Source organism: Dipteris shenzhenensis, chromosome 5 (genome assembly GCF_047967505.1).
Source record: "Dipteris shenzhenensis isolate YYH24624 ecotype China chromosome 5, Dip_SZ_1.0, whole genome shotgun sequence".
NCBI lineage: Eukaryota > Viridiplantae > Streptophyta > Polypodiopsida > Gleicheniales > Dipteridaceae > Dipteris > Dipteris shenzhenensis.
The window spans coordinates 48,061,991-48,071,162 of record NC_141600.1 but is presented as its reverse complement, the minus strand read 5'-3'; the positions used below and the strand labels follow the sequence as shown (position 1 = coordinate 48,071,162).

The 9,172-nt window shown below is 40.7% G+C and overlaps 1 protein-coding gene across 1 annotated transcript; it reads left to right on the top strand.

Moving 5' to 3' along the window:
- Nucleotides 1-6,869: 6,869 nt before the first annotated feature.
- On the top strand, nt 6,870-8,931 carry LOC147902119 (cationic peroxidase SPC4-like). The gene is made up of 4 exons (XM_087375091.1): nt 6,870-7,249; nt 7,417-7,602; nt 7,712-7,880; nt 8,150-8,931. Exons 1-4 carry the CDS (start codon nt 6,989-6,991, stop codon nt 8,620-8,622), a joined length of 1,089 nt encoding a protein of 362 aa, XP_087231217.1. The 5' UTR covers nt 6,870-6,988; the 3' UTR covers nt 8,623-8,931.
- Nucleotides 8,932-9,172: the final 241 nt, after the last annotated feature.

The window sequence follows — 9,172 nt, the reverse complement described above, 5'->3', positions numbered from 1 at the left end:
AGTGGCCGAACTTTGCGAGGGAGCCATGTAACTTACATCTTGGGCTCACCATGGACGGCATGAATCCTTTCGGATTACACTCGACATCTTGGTCAACATGGCCCATAGTCATGGTGAATTACAATATCCCACCATGGCTAATAATAAAAAAGGGACACCTCATGCTTGCACTACTTGTGCCAAGGAAGTACAAGGCAAAAAATATGGACATGTACATGGCACCTTTGATAGAGGAGTTACAAATATTATGGAGAGGAGTGCGGGTCTTTGATATTTCCAGATCTCCTAGACATACCAATGATATTTTGGTCAAGGGCATCTTGATGTGGACCATGCATGACTACCCAAGATATGGAGAGTGCGTAGGTACGTGGTTGTGTCTCTACAAGCATAATATAGAAAATCTTATGCCTTTATGACTCTCTTCACATGCATGTCTTATACAAACACATTCATGCACGCGTGCAGGACTTGTTACAAGTGTGTACCATGCTTGTCCTGTTTGTGGACCGGGTTTGAAATCGCTTGCATGACACTCCAAACATATGAGGAAAAATGTTTATGAAGGTCATGCTTGATACCTTCCACTGGACCATCTCGCACATGGAGGTCAGCTTGATCCACCACCATCATATTTAAAGGCAAAAGACTGGATTCAAGCTTGGAGGATGAATGGAGAGGAACATCCTCCTGGTATGAAGAGGCTATCGATCTTTCACGACCTTCCTTACTGGGGTCAGTTACAAATCAATCATCTCTTGGATCCCATGCATACCTTCAAGAATGTGGGGGCTACTATTTGGGCACACTTGGTTGGTTCCAAAGACTCGAGAGGAGTGCGAGAAGCCTTGTGTGCTATGAATAGGATGTCTCGTTTGTGGCCCCAAGTGCATGCTTTGGGAAAAGTTGTCCTCCTGAAAGCAACGTGGATCCTCTCTACGAGGGAGAAGGTAGCAGTCAAGGTGGACATTGCCTCTTTTCAAACACCAACAAGGTACATGCATTGCTTGAAAGGAGCATTTTCAAAGGACAATAAGCTTAGCAGGCTCAAGTCCCATGATTGGCACAAGGTCTTACAGGTATTCTAAGCTGTAGAATTAGTGTACCGATAATCGTGATGCGTTAGTGTAATTATGATTATGTTATATTGTTGACATGACTTCTTTGTTGCTTTGATAGTTCATCCTCCCAATTACAATAAAAGGGTGCTTACAAGAAGATGTTAGAAATGCTATATTCAAGATCACTGGTATTGTGAGGTATGCTTACTATCAAATCGCATTGATTACATTTTCTTCAATTTAATCTGATTAATCTGTAGACTGATTATGAAAATATCTTACATGGACATGTGAAATAGGTGGATATCTCAAAAAGAGATCTCCATATTGAGCATCAAGAAGGCTAGAGTGGAATCCATCGAAGCTGTATGCTTGCTTGAGAAGCACTTTCCCTCGAGCATTATGACAACTCAAGTCCACTTGCTTGTGCACATAGTTGATGAGGTGGCTATTGCAGGTACCGTTCATAGTCGATGGATGTTTTTTCTCGAGCGGTTTATGAAAACTTTGAAGGGATTTGTAAGACAAAGAGCAAGAGCAAAAGCAAGCATGGCAGAGAGATGGCTTGTGCAAGAGTCATTAGTATATATCACAGAGTTTCTTGCATCCACGGATCCCGATATGCCGCAAGCTTGGCATAACAAGGATGATGATCACATTGTTGGCGAGGTTCCCCAAGGAAAAGCGATTGAAAGAAAGATGAGCGAAGAGCAAATGGAGAAATTCAATAAGTTTTGTATCCTCAATAGCCCTGAGATGCAGAAGTGGATTGAGAGATATGAAGTGGCCAAAGCAGAAAGAATAAATGCAAGGACGAGTTTCAAAGTAATATACAGGTGATCGCAACCATATCCATAGGATCTGGCTCTTCTCCCCACTCACATGTCACTTGATTGGCTACAACTGGCTCTACGCAAAGCCGAACGCGATGGAGAGACAATAAATGAGTGCGAGCGAGAGTTATCATCTTGATGTATGATGCATGTTAGTTTCTTACCTCTTGACATAATTAAGTAATTATTTGTGGTAATATACACTATAAAATAGATGCATCTTCATTGTTTTAATGATGCTCTTTTACAGTACAAAAAGTACAGTGCATTATGGTCATATGGATTATATTTTTGCATGGAACGCATCGATTCAAAGAGAGTCACGTATGATTGTGGAGTCATGGCTAACTTCACACAAGATAGTCGAGCAAGTGCTTCGAATACAAATCTTCTCTCCTCAAGGCTTGATGTACATGCTCTCATACTTTTATTCTCTCAAAAGATCAAACATGTATGAAATTTTAAAAAAATTTGTCATTGGAAAAAACTAACTTTTAAGGCCTATATGAGTAAAAAAGCTCTCTGAAAAACATCACTATAAAATAGTATCTCAGTGTCACTATATAGCGACACTTACATTTTCGACAAATGTCGCTATATAGTGACTTTAGAAATCATCACTATATAGCGACGTTTGCCCAAAGTCGCTATATAGCGACACTTTACAGGATGCGCTTCCCATACCGAAGATTAGTACTCCGCGCGCACTAAACATCGGTACTTAAACATCGCAATAAGATCCATGTGTAGTAGTGAGTGATCAAGAGTATCATAGTGGCATGCTCACAGGTATTGAGGACATTATAGTAACAGATGTTGATGCAGAAAAGGTTTTTTGTGTTGCAAGTGACTCAAATATACTTACTAATATAGAAGACTTGTATTGTGTTGCAAGTGACTCGAACAAGCTCACTGGTATAGAAGACTTGTCCTATGTTGCAGGTGACTTGAATAGGCTCACTGATATAGAAGACTTGTCCTGTGTTGCAAGTGACTTGAACAGGCTCACTCATATAGAAGACTTATCCTGTGTTGCAAGTGACTCAAACATGCTTACTGATATAGAAGACTTGTCTTGTGTTGAGAATAATAATATGGGGCCACAAAGAAAAATACACTCAAAGATAGATTGGATAAGTGATCCAATAATAGGAATTGATGATATTAGTGACAATGATCATGATGTTACCTCTCGAATGCAGGGCAAAGGGGGCAGAGAATCTGAGAGTTGTCATGTTGTTTGTAATATTGTTGCTAGCATGCCAGACAATATAGATGGGAGAATCTTGAGATACGAAGGAGAAAGAGTTCAACCAGAAAATTCAAGAGGCATTGGCAACAAATTGACATCAATGAACAGGTCTACCAGATTGCCATTTCCAAGATATTATAAGGCATCAAATAATTATCAAGCCCACATAGCATTTGATTATAGAGATGAAGATTCAAGGGAAATGGATTCGAGGTTTGATGGTCTTACAACTGAAAAACGCAAGACATTATTTACAAAAAGAAAGTATGTGAGTCTGAAGAGGCGAATAATCATGGCATCAATTCCGGAACCAAAGAGACATGTAATGTTATCCGAGGAGAATATGGAAAGGATGCTTATGCGAGTTTGTTGCAAGAGACTTTGCATTAGAAAAGTTTGGAAAGATGATTGTGCAGCCATACGCCTTGGTATTTGGAGTAAGACATTGCCTAATAGACATAACTATCTTCTTCAAGAGTTTTTATGCTTTCTTCATTAAGGCACTGATCAAGATTTGAGCATAAGACACTGTAAACCTAGATTGAAACCCATTGTTAATGGGAGACCCATTTGCAATCGAGGATATCAATGGTTAACTGGACTATCACATGGCACATACTGGACCATCTGGGCAGAGGTGAAAGAAAAAGTGGTTCATATAATTCATGGAAATACCTACAAGCTTAAATGCCATGGAAGCACTATAAATGCAACCGTGACATTAAAGCAAGTTCTCAGAGACCATGCATTACCACAGCCTCATCTTCAACAAACAATGCTAGATGGACGTGTCGAATGTCAACAACATCTTCCTTTGGGAATGACTAAGAAGGTCGTCCTAGAAACTGTCAATAAAACTTTACAAGACAGAGATGAGAGCATGATTTCACGGTCAACCTTGTACAAAATTTGGCATAGAGATTTTCGCCATGTCAAGACACCATCAAAGCAAAGGATGTCAAAATGTAAGACATGTGATGAATTAAAAAATGCCATTGCACATAGTATATGTGAGCAGCAACAAGGAAGATATATTAAATGGCGATCAATCCATTTACATCATGTACAGGATGCTCGAAAGTTGTATGCTTCTTGGAGAGAGGAAGCTATTTCACATGTCATGAATAAGTCCATGTGCATCACCATTGATGGCATGGACCAGAATACAACAACTTTGCCACGATATAGACATATCCCACTTGCATTTGGAGGGCAAACATGGACTAAAAACACACTTGTGTGGAGTATTAGTACATGGATACCGAATCTTTTGTGATGTATGGATTGATAGTTTGCATGACCATGATAGTAACCAAGTTGTTCCATCAAGCATGAAAGCAATAAGAAAGGTCAGAGATGCTCGTGGATTTTTACCTGACACATTGCGAATACAAGCTGATAATTGTTGGACAGAGAATAAGAATAAACATATATTTGCTTTATGCTCTATGTTGGTAGGTTTGATAATATTTGAAGAAGTGGAAGTTATCTTTCTTCTTGTCGGCCATACATATGAAGACATAGATCAAATCTTCAGTGTTATCTCTGGTGAGTTGAAGTCAATGGATGTTTTGACAATGGAGGATATGCTATTTCAAATTGGGAAAAAAATTGGAGGGTCTCACAAGGAAGAATCAGAAGTGGCTATCTTAGAGAGGATGGTAGATTGGAGAGCATTCATAGAGTGACATTTACAAACAGGAGATAATGCCCTAATAGGACACACAAATCGACACTACTTTCAGTTTCACATGCATAACAATATTCCAGTGATGCAATGGAAGCACTACTCAGTAGATGGAGATCATTTATGGAGTGAGTCATATGCTTTATTACAACGAATAATTCCATTAGAGGAAACTAGATTTGTTCTTGCAAAAAACAAATCACTTGACATAGATGAAATGAAAGGCTTGAAAGCCTTCATTAAACATCTTCAAAGTATGATGCAAAAATATCCATAGCAATCAATTAAGAATTTGGAGACAATTACATCAACTGAAGCACTTATCCAATCTTTAGAAAGACAAGAAAACTTAATGAGCATTGAATAGTGTGAATCCTTTTGGCCGGAACAAGCTAGGTCACCAAGTTTTCCTTTGGATATAAATATGTTACTAGATATGGAGGAAGCAGAGGAATGACTTTTACCTTGAAAATATTGTGGCAGGAAGGGAGACAAACCCTTACCAGAGTTTATACCATCTAATGAGATTGAAGAGGGTTTATTTGTTGCAGTTTGGGCATCTGATCCAGGTTCAAAGTTGGATGACCAAGGTGGCCCAATTTGGGTTGCAAAGGTTGCTAAGATAGAAAGGGATGACAAGGGAACTCCAGTTATAACATTCACAGCTTTATGGTATGAACCAAAGCCATTGAAAAATCTCCCGAGAAGATATATAATAAAACAACTCTATGAGGGATGCTTGCAAAAGAAACGTGAATGGGTTCCAAATAATGAGGGATTATTAGAGGTGGAAGTCAGTAGCATTATTCATTGCTGGAAATCGAGGACACGAAGTTTTAAAAAGAAGCATGGATATGATGTTGAAAAATGTATCACAATCCCTGATCCAAGTCGTGTCCATATTAAACATCATTTGGCAAGACTTGACCCATCAAGGGCAAATACATTACATGACTCTGATGACTCTGAACGAGATTCAAATGCATAAGATAATGTTTTGGATGCTTTTCTCCATACAAATGGTGTATCTATACACCACCAATAAGATAATGTATTGTATGCTTTATTTTTCAAAAAAAGGGTGTATCTATACACCACTTATATATTGAATTCAACAAACTCTTTTTTTTTTTTTAATGGTGTATCTATACACTACTTATTTGTTGAATTCAGCAAACTCTTTCATATGGTGTCATATTTTCACTTTATCAGTATAGTGTTAAAATTGAACTCGAGTTAGAAGACTACTGTTATTATTATTATAGTTATTGGATGGAGGCACCATGCACAAGGTTGGGAATTATAGCTTCATTGAGCCATATTTTTTTTTATTAAAGGTCACCACTTAACTTTTTAGCTTAATAAGGCCATATTTGTATATAAGTGACCCATTTAGTGCTCTAAAAAACCCAATTTATGAGCTCACTAAGTGAAGTTGAGTGGAGAGGATATGCTCCAAAAAAAATTCCAAACTAGGAGAGAAAGTCCAAAAATTTTGAATAGTGTGTTGAGTATGACTACGTCATGGCTTTATAGTGGTTGGCCATATCAACACTAATTTAGCATCATACATTAGTTGTATGGTTGGCAACATCAACATCAATTTGAAGCCATATATTACCTAGGGGAGACCAAAGCTTAGGTCCAATTTGCACATGTGAGTACCTTGGTAATAATAGAGAGATATTATCGGAGATAATTTAACCTTCTAGAAATGGTCAAATTCCAACGGATGTCTTAGGTAAACAAAGTGTGTTTAGGAAATTTCGGAGTTTGATTTCTCACTTTGTTAGCCAATTTTGGCCATTGATTCTTGACTTCATATCACCGTCATAGTTTGCATTAAGTTGATTTGACTTGCAAATCAACATGATCAAGAGACAAAGGGTAGGCCAACATAAGGTTTGATTATTTCTAAGAAGAGCCTCACGTGTACAAGGCTTTGAAAAGCAAAGTGTTTCACTATGAGACTCAGCCTTAAGGTGATTGATATTTATAAGGAGAATCCTTGAATGGAGGATGCATTAACAAATTAGCCTCTTTCTAGCTCATTTTATTGTGAGCCTCCTTCCTTGCTGTTTTTTTGGCTTACTGTTTTGGTTGCTTGTGAGCTGCTCCATTTAAGCTCTCTCGAAAACAAACTTTGCTCAAGATCATGGCGATGATTTGCTTGAACAACCGTAGCTCTCTGTTGATCATCTTGTTGCTCAGCTCCTCAGTCGCCATCTCTTTGCATTCCACCACACAAGCTTTCTCTCTCCCTGATGCCGCAACCGGCCTCGCTTATGGTTTCTATAGTTCCTCCTGTCCCACTGCCGACAGCATCGTTCGTTCCACCGTCCGCTCCTTCCTCGCCCCCAACATCTCCCAAGCTGGCTCCGTCCTCCGCCTCCCCTTCCATGACTGCTTTGTCCAGGTACTTTTCCTGGCCTTTGGGTGACGTTGTGGCGCTCAAACATTGAGGGACTGCGGGAGAGTTCATGAGCAGGATGCTGGGCAGTCACTTGATCGAGCTGTGACCCGTCATTATTTTTTTCTGTCCTGTTTTTATCGTTTCGCTAAAAATTCGTCTCTTGTCGCCAGGGATGTGATGCCTCTTTGCTACTTAACGACACCCAGGGCGAGCAGCACGTTCCGCCCAATCTTACGTTGAGGCCGCAGGCTCTGGCCCTGATAGAGCAGATCAAAGAGAATCTCGAAGCTAGCTGCCCCAATACCGTATCCTGCGCGGACATTATCGTTATGGCCTCAAGAGACGCCACACACCTGGTACAGATTCAGATCCCGTGGCGCGTGTTAAACATGTTGCATCTCTCGTGATACAGATCACTGCGAATTCTGAACTAATTGACGATCTTCTCTGTCTGTATTTCCGAAGGCGGGAGGACCTCACTTTGAGATTCCAACAGGTCGTCTAGATAGCCTGGGCTTTGCAAGCTCCCAAACGATCCTTAGCGACTTGGCAGGTCCTGCAGACAACATAACAACACTTGTAGAAAAGTTCGGCAATATAGGCCTAAACAAAACGGATCTGGTATCGCTCTCTGGTAAAAATCCGCTCGCACGAATTTTTCTCCAGGAATTTTGCTGTTTCTGTATGCCATAGCAACACTGTGTACTAGTGGGACGTGGTTGTTGGGACCGAGACGATCATCACCTGTGGAGGAGTTTCTTCACGGCGGTCTCTTATTTGTATCTAGTGCTACGGTGATGCACTTAATTTTAGTAATGATGTTTTCCGTGACACAGGAGCTCACACAATCGGTCTAGACGGTGATGCCCTTAATTTTAGTAATGATGTGTTCCGTGAACGCAGGAGCTCACACAATCGGTCTAGCACACTGTGCTGCGTTTAACAACACCATCTTGCCAACGGTGCAATCGGGAGTGGATGCCTCGTTCGCTCAGAAACTGCTGCAAGTATGTCCGAACAGCGAGAGCAACCAAGACACCGTGCAGGATATGGTCACACCAAACTTTTTCGACAACCAGTATTACAAAAACATGCTCAACGGGGACGTTCTCTTCGACTCCGACCGGGCGCTGCTGAAGGACGAAACAACCGCAGCCGTTGTTGCAGCCTTGGCAGCAAGCGAGCAAGAATTCTTCCAGCAATTCGCGTGCTCTTTCATTAAGATGAGCATGGTAGGGGTGAAGACTGCAGCCACAGGCAACGGGAACGTACGCAAGATCTGCTCGATTCTGAATGCTGGCGCCAATCAAACGGTGAGCGGTGTGAGCGCCGTGGCGTATGCCTCGCATGGGGATATGTTGTATGAAAGGCCTTGACCAGCAGCAGCAGCAGAGCAGCCGACCATGGCCATAGCTACATATATCTAATCTACGTACATGACTGCGCACGTTACATTGCTTCTGAGGTTGAAAGCTGCAAATTTGGGTTGTTTCTCGCTTACTCACAATGTAGACTTGCTCTGCAATGTTTGAGCAGCAAGAATGGCCACTCCATCTTGCAGAAGTTGACACTGCGTAATGACGCGCAATTGCCTTGATACAAATATTCTTTGTTTGTAACTTTGTCTCTCTGTCTCTGTCCTTTTTCTTTGTAGCCACGGGAATAAAATGGAAAATTTGGTCGAGACAAACTCTATATTATCTTGAAGAACCTTGATGCGTCTAAAAACGTACATATCAATGGATTTCAAAGATAACGAAGAAATGAAGTGGGATCGGATGATATGCGACCGCGGACCTTAAAGCTGGTGGAAAAGCGGCTAGATTGATACAAATTAACATTTTCTCGTTGACAAAGCCAAAACCTCCATGAGATGCAAAAGCAAAGAAAGAGGTCACTATTGGCCATATCCAACGACTCTAGATC

Bases quoted from the DNA above. Each gene is read 5' to 3' on its own strand.
- LOC147902119 (XM_087375091.1), top strand. From the start codon at position 6,989: ATGGCGATGATTTGCTTGAACAACCGTAGCTCTCTGTTGATCATCTTG. The intron at 7,250-7,416 runs GTACTTTTCCTG...TCTTGTCGCCAG, and splicing joins TCCATGACTGCTTTGTCCAG to GGATGTGATGCCTCTTTGCT. The intron at 7,603-7,711 runs GTACAGATTCAG...GTATTTCCGAAG, and splicing joins CAAGAGACGCCACACACCTG to GCGGGAGGACCTCACTTTGA.